General features: G+C 44.5%; 2 protein-coding genes across 2 annotated transcripts in view; both read right to left on the bottom strand.

The window, feature by feature from the left end:
- The window catches only part of LOC143276662 (cyclic AMP-dependent transcription factor ATF-7-like), a 21,525-nt gene extending 19,562 nt beyond the window's left edge, over positions 1-1,963 (bottom strand). Inside the window, exon 1 of the mRNA XM_076581285.1 lies at positions 1,875-1,963. The gene's annotated coding sequence lies outside the window, so the exon portion shown is untranslated. The remainder of the gene's footprint in view (positions 1-1,874) is intronic.
- Positions 1,964-6,644: 4,681 nt separating this feature from the next.
- On the bottom strand, positions 6,645-11,597 carry LOC143276628 (neuromedin U receptor homolog nmur-2-like). The gene is made up of 3 exons (XM_076581244.1): positions 11,558-11,597; positions 7,323-8,426; positions 6,645-6,705 (listed from the first exon to the last, which is right to left on the bottom strand). Exons 2-3 carry the CDS (start codon positions 8,393-8,395, stop codon positions 6,645-6,647), a joined length of 1,134 nt encoding a protein of 377 aa, XP_076437359.1. The 5' UTR covers positions 8,396-8,426; positions 11,558-11,597.
- Between the last annotated feature and the right edge of the window lie 8,659 nt (positions 11,598-20,256).

The following is a 20,256-nucleotide window of genomic DNA, read 5'->3' as shown; positions in this document are numbered from 1 at the left end:
ACTGAATGTAGCCATACTATACTGTTTCTTCACAGTTGTTCCCACAGTCCAGCCCATAGCACTCTCAACCCTGGGAAGAGCCAGCTTCAGACCAAACAACCAGTCTCACAATCATGGCCATGGTATGCCTCAGAGTCAAAGAAGGATGGTGGGAGAATGGTCCAGACAATGATATCTAACAAAGTTTGGTGCATATATGTTATGCATGTGTGGGTGTATGTGTGAATGTGTGTCTTCATGTTTTACATTTATTTGCTTATTTATCATCATTGTTGTCTTATTTATTTATTTATTTATTATTATTATTATTTTATTATTATTATTACTACTACCTTTTTATATTATAATGATTATTTATTTATTTATTTATGTAAGCTTATCTATTATTTATTCACCTTTTTTTTCTTTTTTCTTTTTAATTCACCTTTGTTTTCTTCTTTTTTTTTTTCTCAAGGCCTGACTAAGCGCATTGGGTTACGCTGCTGGTCAGGCATCTGCTTGTCAGATGTGGTGTAGCGTATATGGATTTGTCTGAACGCAGTGACGCCTCCTTGAGCTACTGAAACTGAAACTGAAATACCAACGCAGAGCCTGTGAATCGCTGGGTTTGATTCCTGCTATCTTCCTATCTCCCAAGTTTGACTGGGAAAACCACCCTTTCTCCCAAGTTTGACACGGAAAACCAAACTGAGTGTGTAGTCATACTGATGAGACTACAAACCAAGCTCCCATGTGCTGCAAAGTGCACTTGGCAAACAGAAAAAGAACCCAAGGCAACCTTAGCGTCGCCCTCTGACTTAATTATGCAAAAGTAATCTACTCTGTTAGGTACATAACTACACAGGCATACACTCAAAGCTTGACTGTGCACGTTGGGGTATGTTGCTGGTCAGGCATCTACCTAACAGATGTGGGGTGTAGCGTATATAGATTTGTCTGAACACAGTGACACCTCCTTGAGAAACTGAAATCTGAAACCTCAGAGTCTAATGGGTTCACACCTCCATACTCACAATCATCAGGCCATGGCACTAACCACTTCGCCATGGCGGGAGGTCAAGCTTTTATTTCACAAGCAGAACTGAATGCCACATATATGGGCAAGAAGACCAACAAAACATATATCTGTCCACAAAGTGGCTTTTAAAGTTTGGTTTGAAAGACCTGTAGTGTAACATTTCTGGCCAACTTCATGCTGGAAATTTTTTAAGTGGGTGAAAGTCCCTGGTTTGAAAAATCTCATATGTCTTTCACATGTTTTTTGTGGGGTTTTTTTTCCACTTTCATCCGGTCACTTACATGTATACAGGGAGAGAGAGGGAGAAAGAGAGAGAGGGGGGAGGGAGGGAGGGAGGGAGAGAGTACATTTGAAAGAACAATATAAATATGTAAAAATGAATAGAAGTAAATAATTTCATATATATATATATATAAACAAAGTTTCCACTAAATAAATCATCCTGCTCTTCATTTTTGCACGCTGCCAGATGATACTGTAGTCATTATATGGGGCCTGATTCCTGACATTTCGTGAGAAAATAAGATTAATTAATTAATTAACACAATCACAAGGAGCAGAATCACAGTACAAAATCGATTCATTCATACTGGCTCATTCATATGTGTTTGTGGACTAGCAAACAGTAACTTTCCATGTATTCTGTTTATTTACAAACACCCCTCCCACCCTCACCTCCTCTTCTCACCCTCCGTATTTCTCTTTTTCAATTTTTGTCATGATCGGAAAATTTATGACAAGTCAATCACGCCTGTAGCTTTGAACCATATCAGTGGATATTACGACTGTTTGACAACTGAACCGCTGCTTTACTGTTTAGCGAAACAAAGCGAATCTTTCAGATTTCTTTACGTACCTTTTATGAGGTCGTATTAAATGTCAACAATGGGTCAGTTCGTTCTTCGGCAATTCAAGACATGAGAGTTTCTGCTCTTCCACTTCCGGTCCAATGGAAACTGCAAAATCTTTGTGTTTTGTTTCAGATTTATTGTGAATGAATAAGGATTCGCTATTGCAGTTAAGCTATCATTAAAAATATTTTTATGTCTTGATTTTCTTTGAATTTTTTTTCGAGAAATTGCTTCACGTTGATTCGCTTTGCATTGCGATCGATCGCACATATGTATGTAGCTAGCAGACGACAATTTTGTGCCTTCTCTCTTCTGACAGCTTGTGTTGAGGCCACACACCAAAAAGTGAAGTTCGGGTTCATTTACTCAAGGAGGCGTCACAGTGTTCGGTCAAATCCATATGCGCTACACTACATCTGCTAAGCAGATGCCCGACCAGCTGCGTAACACAACGCGCTTAATCAAGCCTTGAGGAAAAGTGAAAATGACAGCAAATTATTCCTGATCTTCAGTTGAGGGCGCTTCCCAGTGACGACTCGGACGCGGTAACTGGCCAACACTTTGTCATCGAACTTAAAGATAATGCTTAAAGCAATAATTTCCTGTTTCAGTAGCCTAAATTTTGGGACATATTAAAACGAAATCTTCCGTGCGAAATTTGTTCATTTAAATATATCCTATAATTTAGGATTCATCACTGAGATTCGATCCCAGAATTTAGCTGAAGACTGAAATGGGAAATTACCACTGACTGGGAGATCGTCTCGTGATCTGCCATCCTTTTGCGAAATATAGAGATCTGTAAAAATATATACCTATCGTTGTCTTCATTTATGTATATAGTAAGGCGATTACATCCTGATGTAGATCTACTGTGAAAATTGGTAGCTGGCTGCAGTCCGCCGCGAGTGTCAGTGAACTTGAAACTGGAACTAACGTGTTTCGGCCAAATGATCAGAAACTGAATGGGATGTGTGTTCATTAATTTTCTGGTCAATGGAACCGTAAGTTGGGGGAGGGGGTGTGGGGGGTGCTAGTAGGGGACAGAACGTGGCTTACTACTGATAAGTAGGCCGACGGGTTCTCAGGCAGGCCGGGTATGCTGACATCCCACTCCGAGTCCGTGCTCCCCGGCAGTCGTAAGTGATCGGTCTGTGTGTGGTCATCATTTTGAAGAGAACTAGTTCTTGTAACAACAATCACAACTACAAAAAAAAAACTGTCATGGAATGCTGTTCCAACAGTGTTCAGTTTCAAACCCACCCCTCATGTACTGACTAGAAAAAGGTGCTGCCAGCTCCAGAGCACAGGTCAGTCGACTCCAACTGACTCCACAGAAAAAAAGAGGTGAAAAAATTCAATGAGTCAGGTGCAGGTAGTCACTGTTTGTTTCAGTCCATGGCAGGATGATTTTCATTGGCGTTACACAATCTCTCTGTAGTCAAGAACTGACTCATGATTTCAGGAGCATACCACACATAAGAATGTACTGAGATTTGATTCATCATCATACCATGTTTTCCCATGCTATATTTATTCTAAGAACATTTTTTCATCACGATAATTTTCGTTGTACATGCTTAACATCAAACATCTCTCTCTGCCTCTGTCTCTCTCCCTCTTCAAGTTCTCTCTCTCTCTCACAGTGTGTGTGTGTGTGTGCCGTGTGCGTGCGTGCGTGTGTGAGTGCGTGTGTGTATATGCTGAGGAACTTGTTCAGTTGGAATGGATTCGTCTTTGACTGATTTGTTTGATTTTCAGTAACATATTATCATATTAATTTTTCTTTCTTGTATTCAAGACCGACATCCACAAGATTTTCACAGTGATTTCGAACTGAAGAGATTCCTGATGTTGATCTCCTTGACTTTCAGTCGGCTGCACTAACGGGGAAGTTCACAATGTTGTTTACAACTAAGATGTGTTTCACTGAGTGTTGCTTTTTGCCCATGTGACCATTCAAGGGCGATCAGGGTATAAAAACTGTAAGTATTATAAATATCAATCACTCACGATACGCCCCCCGCCAAAAAAAAAAAAAAGCCAACAAGTCCAGAAAATACAAACCTATTTAACTTATTTTAAGGCATTCTACACACACACACACACACACACACACACACACACACACACACACACACACACACACTGGTTGTGGGAGAGAAAGTGGGGAAAAGAGTGAGGGAGGGGGGAATAGGAAGTGGGGGTGGGGGATGGGAGACTGTTGGGTGAGAAGAGAGGCATGTGGGGAGGATGTTTACTGTTCATCACTACGCGTTTTCCTGTCCAGGGGAAGCAATCCATGTAATTCGTTCCAAACTTGGTGCAAGCACTGACGAGTTTGCATGCCAGTTCGATACAAAACTTGTTTTTGTGTGTGGTTGAGCGTCGGATCAAATCGTCAATGCAAAAAAAAAAAATAATAATAATTAAAAAAAGAGTATAAATTATGATAATCTTTAAATCGTAAAAGTCAGACAGGTTCAATGTATGAGTGTTTTTGATTTTCGTTAGTTTGATAAGAAATCCCAGTAAACCAATAAAGAAAGATCTTGTTTGAGTTTTTCGTTCGCGCGCGCGCGCGCATACACACACACACACACACACACACACACACACACACACACATGCGCGCGCGGATAATTGAAATCAGTGAAAAGATTTTATCTGTTGCTGGGTATCCCATTCAGTTCGAAAGCCTGTAATTGTTGTACCTTGTTTGTCGTGTTTCGATGTTTAAATCCAGCAATAGAGATAATTATGGCACTGATGTCAATACCTAACAGCGCTGAATGAAGATATCTTTCGCGGTCATTCCCTTTTTCTTTTCTAACACAGGGCTTGTTACAGATTTGCTCTGAGGTGCAAGGAAAAGGTTTGAATTCGTTATATATTGTTATGACCTGCAAGTATAAACATGCAAGCGCCTAGGCGGTTCCAGACTTTCCCAGCATCCCAGAACAAAGAACGCGAGCACAGAGAGTGCAGATTGCCGGCAGCCTTCCTCCCTCCTTACACGTGTCAGAGTACTAACCCTGTTCTTGAATTGTAGCCTCAGCAGAATACAGTACCTTGTAAACTTATGTACATGAGAGTATGTCAGTTTTAATGTGAATCTACAATCTACATGAGAGTATGTCAGTTTGAATGTGAATCTACAAACATGACAAATATTGAAAATACTTGGATAATTTGGTAGCTGGTTAAAACTGAAATGGTGTTTAAAAAACATGACCGACAGTAAGCTGATTTCAAATTGTCGCATAGTAAACTGCATCTCAAGAGCATAGAACACGTTGAAGGCTTTCATGTCAGAAACAACATCAGATTCTGTGATTTTGTCATTAATTAAGTTTTGAACTTTTAGAGAACGACGAGTTGTTGGTTTCTGCTTGTTTTGCACACGAGTTCCACTCAAGTTTGGTGTGACTTTCCTGTGGGAAATAACTTCTCTACAGTGTGCATGTACATATGTTTAGAGTGTCTTGCAGGTGATGATCGTGGTCGAGGTAGCGGTCTGTGATTTGTCACATATTAGTCTTTCGGATGAAGCGATACACGGCCGAAGTTCCGTATGCAGCAAGCACTTAGTACACGCAAAAGAACCCACGGCAACAAAAGGGTTGTCCCTGGCAATATCCTTAGAAAATTCCGCCTCTCTGGTATCAGAACTAATACACGTGCAGAAAAGAAGAAAAAAAAAGTGCGACTCTACTGTGGAGACGTGCTGTGCTTGGGAAGAGCAGCTTGAATTTCACACAGAGAAGTATGTTGTGAAAAAGTCAGTACTGTACAATACAATACAATACAATACAATACAATACAATACAACTGTGAGATTTTTCCACCCGGAGTTGAGTGCATTGCGCTCATATTGGAAGACTGGGACCACACAGTCTGGTACCACCCACGGCACGGTACAGATATGTCTTTGAGGATGTTGCTCGAATTTCTTGACTAAACTACCTGTGTTTATATTTTTCGGGCATGGTTGATGTTGGTGCACATTGTGAAATGAAACGTAGAGTGCAGCTTTTCCAGTTCGTCAAAAACTGAAATGGACTTCCATGGCAACATCGTTATCATCCCGGTGTACCAACATCAGTCACAGATCAGTTGTTCTTAACTATGTGACCTTTCCTGCCCTTCTCTCATGGTGACGTCAGTTTCGTTCGCTTTCCGCTTCCTGGCTTGTGGTCAGTTCCTTCCGGGGTCTTCAACATCGCACATCCATGAGGACCGTCATGGAAGAACGTTAGTTGTGGGGACCTCCACTCCAGGGGGAGATTCTGGCTCAGTCTGGCTTCGCTACGAAACCACTTTTGTGCTCGGTTTGGGGGTTAGGATATGGTGGTCTGAGTGTGACTCGGGAGTAGTGCAGTCTCTTCTGGTGCATGCCGAGCTATCGTTGATAGCTCCCTGTGGACTGCTGGCATTGGAACTGTGGTAAAGGAGCCTGGGTGCAACTGTGTATTGACAGGTTAGCGGCGTGGGGGAGGGGGGGGGGAGTCATACCGTTGTTTCATAAGACGTTCAATCTGCTCCTTTTGCTTGTTTGATTGTTCTTAGGCTGATGTATTGTATATATGGATCAGTCTGCATGCACTGACACCTTGAAACGGATACTGAAACTGTTCAAGGACTGCAGTGTCCGCGATGCGAATTCTGTACACAAACCTGGTAATAATTGTTACTGAAAAGAAAGGGAAGGGCGTGTGGGGGAGGATAAGAAACGAAAGAGAGAACTGAACCAAGGTCGGGGCAGAGCGACCAGCTCAGCCGGTGTTCTCCGGGCCTTCATCCTCACCGGAACAACCCCAGTCCGTCACTTTGCTCCTGCTGAAACAGGGACATAGGGATGTGTGTATTTTCGTGTTTCGGTTTCGTTCCTTTTGCTCACTTTTTGCTTCTTTAGTTTTAATCCCTCTTTAGGGCGAGGGCTGGATGTAAAAATAGGAAAAAAAAAACCCAACCAACAAACAAACAAAAACATATGGTACTTGCTTGTCTATTACCCTTGATAACAAAGATTATTTTTGTCTCGTTTTGTCTTGTCCTGGTTCAACCTTACACATTATGTGGACAGGAAGATGGTCAGGGTACCTCTGGAATAATGCCACAGATGGAGCCACAGAGGACGACAGAGTGTTCCAGACACGAAACTAAGGAGAAACGTAACTATATTTCTCTCTCTCTCTCTCTCTCTCTGTGTCTCTCTCTCTCTCTGTCTCTCTGTCTCTCTGTCTCTCTCTCTCTCTCTCTCTCTCTCTCCACACACACACACACACACACACACACACACACACACACACACACATATATATATATATATATGTGTGTGTGTGTGAAATGACGATAAATTAACTTATCATTTATTACTTGTTATATCAGTTTTGACAACAACACACTGGTAATTCCGAGAGAGATACAGGGACTGTTCAGACAGTAGTTACTGTTGAGCACCACGCAGCAGCCTGTTCCTGCCACAACACACGACCTTGAGGAACTCCTCCCTGAACCTCCTCCCCGTCAGACAGTACAGGTAGAAGTTCACAGCAGGGTTGGTATGATCCATCAGACTGGTCACCGCATCCACGAAAGACGCGTAAGCCATCTCGTAGCCCGTCAACGTGCCGTGAGACACGGCGAAAAAACTCCGAACGAAATCAACGGAGACGGGCAAGGTCAGCACGATGTAGGTCACGGACACTACAGCCACCGTCAGAGTGATGGAGTTGGCGGCTCTCCGGCTGGCCTGGACTTGGTCGGAGTCTCCCTGGGTCAGTTGCTTGCCGGCCATTTTCACAGACATCGTCAGCTTCCAGACCAGAACGGCGTTGGACGCGACAATGAACAGGAACGGAAGAACGCTGTAAACGAACACTTCGATATAAACGAAGATGTCAAAGAAATACATGTAACCGTCGTTGTCGTGCCTTATCGTGCAGCGGTCGTAGCCGTAGCTTTCCACGTACACTTTCTCGAAGCCTATCAGATAATGGGAGTAAAGGAGAGCGAAGAAGACAGTGATCGCCGACAGCACCAAGAACACGGTTCGCCGCGTGCACAGCACGTTGACACGATGCGGCCACACGACGGACATGGCTCTGTGCACAGTCATACACACCAGGTACCAACAGCTGATCGTCCCTCCCCCTGTGTACAGCCAGGTGTGCACTTTGCAGACCGCACTGTGCGTGATGCCGAAGTTGAGGTCAAACACGTGGTACAGCCACATATCCAGAGTGTACACAATTAGAACCATGGTGTCCGTCACAGCGATGGCCGTGAAGTAGATGTTAATGGTAGACTCATCGGATTTGATCCGCCGCATGATGACGATGGTCATGACGTTTCCGAAGACCCCGAAGAGAATGATGATCGGGGGGTAGTAGGTCCACAAGTTGTCAGTCACGGTGTAGATGCTGTAGGTCCACCAGGGTTTTTCATCTTCATCGGGTGGGCTTTCTGAGGTGTCTGCTGGCATGGAGTTGTTCCATGCGCCAGAGACCAGCGACGTTGTCATTGCTGTGCTGTGTTGGGTTTTTTTTTCCGTTCTGAAACAGTTATCGGAAGGTCAGGAAATTAGAGAGAGAGGGTGGGTGGATTCATGGTGTATCGCTCATTTTGAACTTATTTCTCACTACTGATGGACATTTAGGCCACTATCGAGAGAGAGAGAGAGAGAGGGGGTGGGTGGATTCGTATTGTATCGCTCATTTAGAAGTTATTTCTCTCTACTGATGGACATTTAGGCCACTATCGAGAGAGAGAGAGAGAAGGTGGGTGGATTCGTATTGTATCGCTCATTTAGAAGTTATTTCTCACTACTGATGGACATTTAGGCCAATAGAGAGAGAGAGAGAGAGGTGGGTGCATAGTGTATCGCTCATTTGGAGGTTATTTCTCACTGCTGATGGGCATTTAGGCCACTATCGAGAGAGAGAGCTAGAGAGAGAGAGGTGGGTGCATAGTGTATCGCTCATTTGGAGGTTATTTCTCACTACTGATGGGCATTTAGGCCACTATCGAGAGAGAGAGAGAGAGAGAGAGAGAGAGGGTGGGTGGATTCGTATTATATCGCTCATTTTGAACTTATTTCTCACTACTTATGGGCATTTAGGCCACTATCGAGAGAGAGAGAGAGAAGGTGGGTGGATTCGTATTGTATCGCTCATTTAGAAGTCATTTCTCACTGCTGATGGGCATTTAGGCCAACATCGAGAGAGAGAGAGAGAGAAGGTGGGTGGATTCGTATTGTATCGCTCATTTTGAAGTTATTTCTCACTGCTGATGGGCATTTAGGCCAACATCGAGAGAGAGAGCTAGAGAGAGAGAGGTGGGTTCATTGTGTATCGCTCATTTGGAGGTTATTTCTCACTGCTGATGGGCATGGACGCTGGTATCATTTCTTCATCATGGGCCATCGGCAGAAGTCCCGAGGTCATCACCGTTGTAATGCAATCACATCATCGTCATTTGTGTGTGTGTCTGTGTGCGTGCGTGCGCCGGCGTGTGTGTGTGTCAGTGTGTGTGTGTGTGTGTGCCAGTGTGTGTGTGTGTGTGTGTTTCCAATCATTTGCCTTCTATGTATCTTACATTTTGATCTATTTTACTTGTTTGTTTATCTTGTTTTAATCAATCTTATTTCGTTCCAGGTCACTGTTTTTACACATATATGGTAGGATCTCGAGAAGTCATGACAAGCGACATAGGTTTTTACGTGTCAGGCATCTGCCCCTTTTTTGAGCACACAAAAAGCAGAAGCCAATTTTTTTGTGGTGTGTATGGATAAGGCAGCATGCAATGATGCTTCTTTGAAACAGAAATTGAAAACTGAAAACCCGGAAGTGTAACATGTATGTACATTAAACTGTGACATACAATTTTGTGCGCCGCCTTGACGACATCTATGCCTCACCTACCCCCTTTCTTTTCTTTTTTTCTTCTTTTTTTTTAATAAAAAAATAGCATTAATCCATGATGAATCGATGTTTAAATTTCATCGAATTTTACAGTCAATAGTTCTGCTGTGGGGAGAGAAACTCGCTTCAACTTGTCTATCCATGGAACACTTTTTTTTTTTTTTAAAGTAAGATTTGACATTTTAGAAAGTTTTCCCACATTGTCATGCATATTGTTAATTCTTCACACATTCCCTGGATGTCTGTCTTCTTCTGTGTGACCGTTCTGCACGTCTGCATTACTTGCACTGTGACAAAGGCTTGGTACACGCAATACAGCAGTTAGAATGTTCAACACTGGTAACATTTCCTTCCGTACAGACCTTGGCTGTCCAGAGTTCAGAGTGATGACAATTTCTCGAAGAAACAAACAAAAACAAAAATTCAAGGATTGATAAACAGTATAGAGTGGTAACTCATTTCATGGATAAAGGACACAGTTTCAAGTCAATGCTGCTTGTGCTGCCAATTCAGCTAGCACACAGGTAAATAAAAGGTACATTGAAACAAATATCCCAAGGTCTGCATTCTTTCTCCTTTCTTAGCCCAATTGTATGACTGAAGCAAACTGCCTTTCTCTGTTATCACGTGGACTCTCCAGTTACGTTTCGTTCAAATCATGTCTTCCGTTCTGTCGTCAAACGCGTTTCTTGAACTTCTGATGGTTCTGTGTGTGTGCGTCTGTGTGTGTGTGTGTGTGTCGTACTTGAATGCAGGCATGCACACACACACACACACACACACACACACACACACATATATATATATATATATATATCGATAGAAATTTTAGTAGTCAGTAGCAGGCCTACTAGCACCAGTATACCTACTAGTATTTGAGATTTATATCGTTTTCCGTGAAACGTTTGGTGTGTTGAACGCTGTGGTTTTCAGTGGAATTCAAGACTGGCGATGACTGAGTTCCTATCGTTTTCGGTAAAAGATTGGCACAAGCAGGACATCACTGAGTTACTGTCTTTAACACTGACAGAATTGTAATTCCTATCGTTTTCGGTATAACGATAGTCTTATGGAAAGACATATAAAGATGGTGTTCGATAATAACATATACCACAGCCAGTTTCACAACATCTGAGTTTACATTCAAGTACTACGAACAAGTAAGAGGTGCGTCGTATGACGCTCGGCGACATTACAAATTTCTTCTTCTGCGTTCACTCGTATGCACACGAGTGGGCTTTTACGTGTATGACCGTTTTTACCCTGCCATGTAGGCAGCCATACTTCGGGGGTGTGCATGCTGGGTATGTTCTTGTTTCCATAACCCACCGAACGCTGACATGGATTTCAGGATCTTTAACGTGCGTATTTGATCTTCTGCTTGCATATACACACGAAGGGGGTTCAGGCACTAGTAGGTCTGCACATATGTTGACCTGGGAGATCGTAAAAATCTCCACCCTTTACCCACCAGGCGCCGTCACCGTGATTCGAACCCGGGACCCTCAGATTGAAAGTCCAACGCTTTAACCACTCGGCTGTTGCGCCCGTCGATTTTTGACTCAAACTGAAAGAACAACAAGGCCAGTGGTGCCAGCTGCATTGCTTGGTTCTAACTTTTTGACATCACAAACAAATGAATACATAAATAAATCAATAGCATGTTAAATAAATCAAAACAATAAACAGTCGAAAATATTATTTCTAAGCAAATAAATAGAACACCACAATGTCATGAGAACAGAGTTGATTGAACATATTACCGTTGTGTTTGATTTAGTTAAAGCATTGCCTCAGTGAAACGGGTTCCAGCTTTCTGGCACAACTTTCTACCACTGACGTTCATATATCTCTGTGTCCGTCTGTCTGTCTGTCTGTCTGTCTGTCTGTCTCTCTCTCTCTCTCTCTCTCTCTCTCTCTCTCTCTCTCTTTAAATCTATCTAGCTATTTATCTATCGATATCTCTGTCTACTTATCAATCTCATGTGTGTGTGCGTGTGTGTGTGTGTATGTGTGTGTGTGTGTGTGTGTGCGCGCGCGCGCCTGCGTGTATGTTGACGTGTGTGTGTGTGTGTGTGTGTGTGTGTGTGTGTGTGTGTGTTTCTTTCATTGAGAGTGATATTTCGCAAAGATAAAAAGGGTACAGGTATAGTGTTTGTGTGTGCATCTCTGAGTGTGTGTGTGTGTGTGTGTGTGTGTGTGTGTGTGTGTGTGTCTTTATACACGTTAAAGTCAATGAGCAATTATACTTGAAAATAACAATGTTAGAAGTGGGAAGAAACAGAAACAAAACAGCACACACACGCACGCACGCACGCACACACACACACACACACACACACACACACATGCGCACACACGCACGCACACACGCACACACACACACACACACACACACACACACACACACACACACACACACACACAAGTACAGGGCTAAATGGGCTACTAATTAGGCCCTGAAATACCTCGAACATAACTACATTATCAGTCAATACACTTGCAAACGAGATGGCTGATTCCATAAACGTAAATGGTCGGGCTTTAAAAAGTTTTCAAACAATAAGATGAAATACAAATTCTGTTACTCGTAATAGATAATGGAGCGTGCAAGATTTATCACAAGCGCGTGCGTGCATGCGTGCGAATGTGTGTGTGTGTGTGTGTGTGTGTGTGTGTGTGCTCATGTGAGTATTTTTGTGCGCGCGCGCGTGCCCGCGTGTGTGTCCGCGAGCTCTTGCGCGTGCGCGATTTTACCCTTGATTATCGTATTCATTATGATTGCATTTAATTGTCCAACTCATTGCACATGCTGCCCCCTTGTTATATAATGTTTGGTGTTTCCAGTTATAATGACTCTGAGGGTGTGTCTCTACTGATGTCTGTGTTTGTGCGATGTGGAGTGATCAGTGATATAGGGGCGTTTCCTCGTATGAAATCTTACTGTACATTTGTACACGTTTAAGATAATGGGCTACATTAGGCATCATGCTTGGAATTCACGCTTTTAGTACTTTGTATGTGTCGAACAAACTTAATGTGCTATCTTTGTTGCCATCTGTTCTTGTTCCTCTTCTTCTTTCTTTCTTTCAAACTTAATGTGCTATCTTTGTTGCTGTCTGTTCTTGTTCTTCCTCTCCTTTCTTTCTTCTTCTTCTTCTGCTGCTTCTCCTCCTCCTCCTTCTACTGCTCCTTCTTCAGTTCTTCCTCCTTCTCCTCTTCTTCCTCCTCCACTACTTCATCTTCTTCTTCTTCTGCTTCCTCATACTTTTCGCCCAAAGCAGATGTGGTGTACCTCCATTAAATTGAAACTGAAAATGAAATTCCCTCCTCCTTCCCTTCCTCCCTCCCTCTTCCTCCTCCTTCCTCTTCCTCCTCTGTCTTCTGAGTTCAGTTTTTGTGAGTGGGTGTGTGTTGGAGCTCTGTCCTCTGATTGGATTTGTCAAAGTTCTGTGTTGTGAGATAGTCTGTTAAGTGTGTGCTGTTCCGCTGTTCAGGCGCCTTTCTTGTTTGTGTGTTTTTTTGTTTTTGTTTTTTTGTTTGTTTGTTTGTTTTTTTTTCAATCATTGAATTTTGTCTGCAATGTATCTTTCTTTTGTATTATATCTTAATGTTTTTACTTATCTGGGTTTGTTGTTGTTGTTGTTGCTTTTTGTGTGCCAGTGTGTGCGTGGGTGTGTGTGTGTGTGTGTGTGTGTGTCTGTGCGTGTGTGTGTTTTTTTGGGTTTTTTTAATTTATCTCATCGCATTTCCTTTTAGCTGGCTTTGCACATAACAGCTGCAGGCTTTCAAGGCCGCGTGACAAGCGCGTTGGGTCTATATCAGGCATCTGTTCCTTTTTTTTTTCTTTTTCCTTACTTTAACCCTTTCACCGCCAAGCTCGCATTTATGCACACGCGTGGCAGAGGACCCGCGTCACTGAAAGGTGACCATTCATTGGTCTGTTATCCATGAACCTACTGCTCTTAATGTTCGGTGGTACGATAGGCCATATTTTCTATACATCGCAAGGGGAATCCCCAGCTATTCTTAGTCACTGTCTTTACTGTGTTTATACCACAAGGGAATTTTGTATTCTAAATTGACTGGCGGTGAAAGGGTTAAGTACTAGCAGGCCGGTGTAGCATATATGGGTCAGTCCATACACTTTGACGCCTCCTTGAAGCTGTGACAGTGTATCTCAGACACAGCACTCCTGTTCGGAGATGGTGCAGGCTGGCAGAGATGAGGGTTCCATAGCTGATGTACCGACCTCTGGTCAAGGATTGCGGGATCTCGTCAGTTTATTGTGTTCTGTGTGTGTGTGTGTGGGGGGGGGGTGTCTGTCTGTCTGTTTGTCTGTCTGTCTCTTTCTCTTTCTCTTTCTCTCTCAATTCCTGTCCCTTTCTCCGTCTGTCTGTCTCTCTCTATGTCTCTATCTCTGTCTGTCTGTCTCTCTTTCTCTATCAGTTTCTCTGTTTCTCTCTCTCTCTGGGTTTATTTCTCTGTCTCTGTCTGTCTGTCCCTCTCTCTCTCCCCCTCTGTCTGCCTGTCTCTCTGTCTGTCTGTCTGTCCGTCCGTCTGTCTGTCTGTCTCTATCTCTCCTTCCCTTCTATCTATCCTCCTGTCTGTCTGCCTCTCTCTCTCTCCCCCTCTGTCTGTCTGTCTGCCTCCCTCTCTCTCTGTCTCTGTCTGTCTGTCTATCTGTCTCTCTCCTTCCCTCCCTCTCTCCCTCTTGTCTTGTCAAAATTGTCACAGAGTGAACAAGAGCGTGTTAGTCCATCTTGTCGAATTAATAAAACAAAACCGAATTAGGAAAGTTAAGATGTGAATATGAAATGGAAAAATATGAATATAACTGAAGTTGAAGCTAACAGAACTGGATTTTTTTTTTCATGCATGAAATTTGTTGAGCGTTGATTCCTTCCAATCGCTTTTAAACTAGACGTCCAAAAGAAGCCTCCATTGCACAAAGTCTCGGGTTGACGGAGGCATCAAAGCGTGTGTACTGATCAATATACGCTTAACCACACCTGCTAAAAAAAAAAAGGAGTAGATGCCTTACCTTCCCTTCAACCCAACGCGTTCGTCAGGCCTTGAGAGCCTACCGCAGGTTTGTACAAGACACAAAATACAGTTAGATGATGGAGTGATGGCCTAGAGGTAACGCGTCCGCATAGGAAGCGAGAGAATCTGAGCGCGCTGGTTCGGATCACGGCTCAGCCGCCGATATTTTCTCCCCCTCCACTAGACCTTGAGTGGTGGTCTGGACGCTAGTCATTCGGATGAGACGATAAACCGAGGCCCCGTGTGCAGCATGCACTTAGCGCACGTAAAAGAAACCACGGCAAGAAAAGGGTTGTTTCAGGCAAAATTCTGTAGAAAAATCCACTTCGATAGGAAAAACAAATCAAAATGGATGGCGCTGTAGTCTAGCGACGCGCTCTCCCTGAGAAGAGCAGCCCGAAATTCACACACAGAAATCTGTTGTGATAAAAAGAAATACAAATACAAATAAGTAAAGGAAATAATCAAGAATAAGTTAGTATACACTCAGACACAACAATGTTGTACATGACATGGCGATTGAATGAAATAAGTAAACAGAATAAACAAAAATAAGATATAGCAAAATGAAAAATATATAACTCCTTCATAAAATGCAAGTAATTGAAATGAAACACGGATAGGAATGGGCCACCTGAGCGGAAAAAAACTTTGCGCGCGCTCGCGCGAGACACACACACACACACACACACACACACACACACACACACACACACACATTGTGGAAAAAAAAAACCACGCCTGCCACGCGCTGCAATTTGTTGATTTCTTTTGTTGAGATTTGTATGGGCATGATTGTGGGGATCACGGCTGAAAGAATGCATTATTTCACAGCGGACTTGTGCTTTTGTTGTACCCACGAGTGTACATCTGGATTCGTATGTGTACCAATTTTTTTTAAAATCTCATTCTGTCTGTCAGTAATAACTATCATTTGTGTGTGTATGTGTATTTGTTTGTTTGCTTTGGACTTGCTGTTTTGTTATTTTTTTATGCATGTTTGTTGTTTATCTATTCATTTCCTGTCTGGTTCTGTTGTGTTGTGTTGTGTTGTTACTGCTGTTTAATTTTGCCCGTATCCAACGGTTACAGAACTGAGAACGAAAGGAATAGTTTGAATTAAGACATGGCAATGATATACATCCATATAATCATTCACATCGATGGATGCTGCTACTACTACTACTACAGCTGTTGTTGCTGGTGCTGCTCTACTATTGCTGCTGGTGCTACTACTCTTCTACTACTACTACTACTACTACTACTACTACTACTACTACTACTGGTGATGATGATGATTATGACAGTGATAAGAAGGAGAAGACGTAGAATTCAAGAATGCAATGTATATATTTCATTGTTTACAATGATATCATTCAAAGGCCATTTTCCATGCACGTGTTGATTGCGTGTGTGTGTGTGTTTGTGTGTGTGCGTGCGTGCGTGCGTGCGTGTGTGTGTGTGTGCGTGCGTGTGTGTTTGGGCGTGTGTGTGTGTGCATGCATGTGCCGGTGTGTGTGTGTGTGTGTGTGTGTGTGTGCGCGTGTGCGTGCGTTTGTGTGCGTGTGCTGTGCATGTGTGTGTGTGTGTGTGTATGAACGACAACGTGTCGCTGTTGTACATGGAATTGTAGAGAGGAAGCAAAGTCTGCACGTGTTACACACTGAATCAGTCTCCGGCATGGAGAGTGTGGATCCATACAACAGTCACTCGCACGCCTGAGTCTCTTACAGTGTTGGGCTATTTTTAGACACCGTGGGTGTCCCCAGTTGATGATGAAACAATGGATGGTACAGCTGTTTTGGTTGCGTGGTGTTTTAGCACAGAGATAATTGTGAATACTTCTATAAAATTGGATACAAACAGCCCGTTGCAGCATCTCAGTGCCCCCCTGTTCAGGAAGATGAAGCTGGCACCATCTCCCCACCTGCTCCTGTGGTCTCGAAGACCAAACATTAGAACTCATTCTTCAGTCCTGCCCGGCCCTCCTGAAAGGGTCTGAGAGACACCGTGTGGCCGACACCAGGCCTACTGCACACCAAGCTCCATGGCTCCAGACAGGACTTGGAGAGGACGACACCAACCCTTCTGCACACCAAGCTCCATGGCTCCAGACAGGACTTAGAGAGGACGACACCAACCCTACAGCACACCAAGCTCCATGGCTCTAGACAGGACTAGGTGAGGACGACACCAGGCCTACTGCACACCAAGCTCCATGGCTCCAGACAGGACTAGGAGAGGACGACACCAGGCCTACAGCACACCAAGCTCAATGGCTCCAGACAGGACTAGGAGAAGACGACACCAGGCCTACAGCACACCAAGCTCCATGGCTCCAGACAGGACTAGGAGAAGACGACACCAGGCCTACAGCACACCAAGCTCCATGGCTCCAGACAGGACTAGGAGAGGACGACACCAACCCTACAGCACACCAAGCTCCATGGCTCCAGACAGGACTTGGAGAGGACGACACCAAGCCTACTGCACACCAAGCTCCATGGCTCCAGACAGGACTAGGAGAGGACGACACCAGGCCTACTGCACACCAAGCTCCATGGCTCCAGACAGGACTTGGAGAGGACGACACCAGCCCTTCTGCACACCAAGCTCCATGGCTCCAGACAGGACTAGGATGACGTCATTCATCAATCGAGCTGGACTGACACTGTGAAGAGGCGAACAAGAAGAAGAAGAAGACACAAACAGCCATGAAAGGGAGTTAAACCCTTCAGAAACAGAAATTAAGTGCCATTTGACTCCTTCCTGAAGGCAAGAGCCATTCGTCACGCGAATACCCCCCGAAAGCGGAGTATGGCTGCCTTCATGGCGGGGTTAAAAACGGTCGTGCACGTAAAAGCCCACTCCTGTACACACGAGTAAACGTGGGAGATGCAGCCCACGAACAAAGAAGAGGAAGAAGAAGTCATGCAAGTCATGACTTGACTTCACTTTCATCAGTCCTCCATCGATTCGTCAGACCTGTCAGCAATGGAGGTGGCCCATCCCCTAATGAACAGGCCTGTGATCGGGTGCCGTGACGCCACGTGAAGTTTATGGCTGGTTAGGGGGTGCACGGGAGGGGTAGTACCTCTAGAGGGGGGGCTTGTCACGCTCTTCCGGGAGTGGTTCGTCCTCTGTTGGTCCCGACCGGCACCCAGCTCTCACTTATGGGTCCTAGAAGCTGCTAGCATGCGGCAGCGCCCAACCCCCGGGCAACGGCTTTGACAGGTGAGGGTAGCCGACGGGTCTCAAACCCTCGGTGAGTTAGGGTTTGTCTACCCAAGCATGTGAAGACTGGATCCGGCGGACTCTGCGGAAGAAACCTTCATGGTTCAACGGAGAGGAAGGCGGTTGCAGCAGAGCACTGTGGAGTGCTGAGGGCAGGATGAGGCACATAGGACATCCTGGTCATCCACTGCATCCGTTTCCATCTCCAGTCGTCTTGACCTCGTCTTGCCACTGGATACAGACGGTCTCGGACAAGAGAGTGAGGTCGACGGTGCGCAACTCCTCCTCACTATAAACAAAGTCATCGCGCAAGTCATCAGTCATCCTTCATCCCATACCATCATTTTCCCTAAGCCCTGTGGCGACAGGCGAGCGACGAAGAGACAGGTGTGGGTACACTGGCAGTCGTAGGTGGCCTAGTGGTACGTAATGCTAGCGCCCATGGGTTCGTCTTCCATGTACGGGTCGGGATTTGTTTCACACCCCCCCCCCCTCCCCCCCACTCTCCCACCCACTCCCCTCCAATAGATCTTCGTTGCCCTGTATGCCAGACGACATAATGAGCAACTCGCAGCCGCCAACAGATCTTCCGTGATGGTCTGGGTGCTGGTCGTTTGGACGATGAATCGAGGTCCCGTTTGCAGCATGCACTTAAAAGTGGCACGTGTAAAAAATAAAAAAAATATTTAAAAAAACGCGGCAACAAAAGGGTTGTCACTGGCAACAAAACAAAATACTATACAGCGCGGTGCAATACAATACGGTACAATCTCTGCTGGAGAAAAATCAGAATATATTGAGCTCCCAATACTGCCCGTAAAAGTTGATATCTGGATTTGGAAACATGAAACAGAGAAACATAGGTATACTACACTGTCTCTAATCACCAGTATGTTTCCCTGTGCACGGAATACAGCGCGCTTGGATGTGCGTCACAATGAATCCTTGTAGACAGGAAATTCACGAACTTCATGTCAAGATAATGTAGCAAGGCTCATAGTCGGGAAATTCATTAAAGACCTGTTACAGTAATTCCATCTAGTCAGGAAATTAATGAACTTCCTGTTACGGTAAATCCACAGTCATGATATTCGTGAACTTGCTGTCACCGTAAATCCTTGTAGTCAGGAAATTCACGAATTTCCATGTCACCGAAAATCCACGTAATTAAGAACATCATGAAATTCCTCTTGTGGTGAATCCTTGTAGTCAGGAAAGGCATGAAATTCCTGTTACGGTACATTCATGTAGTCAGGAAACTCATGTACTTCCTGTTACGGTAAATCCACGTAGTCAGGAAACTCATGAAAATTCCCAAACGCTTCAGGAAACCTCTTCATGCGCACTGCCTGTCACCGGCCCAGTCGACACAGGAAAAAGGCTTGAAAGTGTCAGGAGTCTCAAGAGTGTGAAAAAAAAGAAGAAATAATAAAATGATAATGATGATAATAATAATAATAATAAAAGAAAGAAAGAAAAGAACTGGAGGACCAATAGCCGAGTGGTTAAAGCGTTGGGCTGTCAATCTGAGGGTCCCGGGTTCGAATCGCGGTGACGGCGCCTGGTGGGTAAAGGGTGGAGATTTTTACGATCTCCCAGGTCAACATATGTGCACACCTACTAGTGCCTGAACCCTTCGTGTGTATATGCAAGCAGAAGATCAAATACGCACGTTAAAGATCCTGTAATCCATGTCAGCGTTCGGTGGGTTATGGAAACAAGAACATACCCAGCATGCACACCCCCGAAAACGGAGTATGGCTGCCTACATGGCGGGGTAAAAACGGTCATACACGTAGCCCACTCGTGTGCATACGAGTGAACGCAGAAGAAGAAGAAGAAGAACTGGCGGACACCTCAGTGATGTGTACAATTCCAAGAGTCTCCATCACCGCTGCAGATCGCGCTGACTGGACGTGTTCTGAACCGGACACGAGACAAGACACCAAGGTTCCTTCCATCCTCCCCCCCCCCCCCGCCCCCCCACCTTCCTTCCCCACCCATTCCCCCACCCCCCCACACACACCCCACACACACCCACCCCCATCCTCAGTCCGCCCTTTCCTTTGTGTCAGTGTGTATGGGTCAGTGGATTGCTCAATGTTTAAAAAAAAAAAAGGGGGGGGGGGGGGGGGCTTTGTGGAATTTAAGGAACTTTCCTTCATCGTTTATCTTTTATTCG

This window comes from Babylonia areolata, chromosome 32 (genome assembly GCF_041734735.1).
Source record: "Babylonia areolata isolate BAREFJ2019XMU chromosome 32, ASM4173473v1, whole genome shotgun sequence".
Taxonomy (NCBI): domain Eukaryota; kingdom Metazoa; phylum Mollusca; class Gastropoda; order Neogastropoda; family Buccinidae; genus Babylonia; species Babylonia areolata.
The sequence above is the reverse complement of the archived record's forward strand: the minus strand, read 5'-3'. Positions and strand labels throughout refer to the sequence as shown.

Coding starts and splice junctions, on each gene's coding strand:
- LOC143276628 (XM_076581244.1), bottom strand. CDS start 8,395: ATGACAACGTCGCTGGTCTCTGGCGCATGGAACAACTCCATGCCAGCA. Junction 6,706..7,322: donor CTGCTGCGTGGTGCTCAACA/GTAACTACTGTC, acceptor CTGTTTCAGCAG/GAGCAAAGTGACGGACTGGG.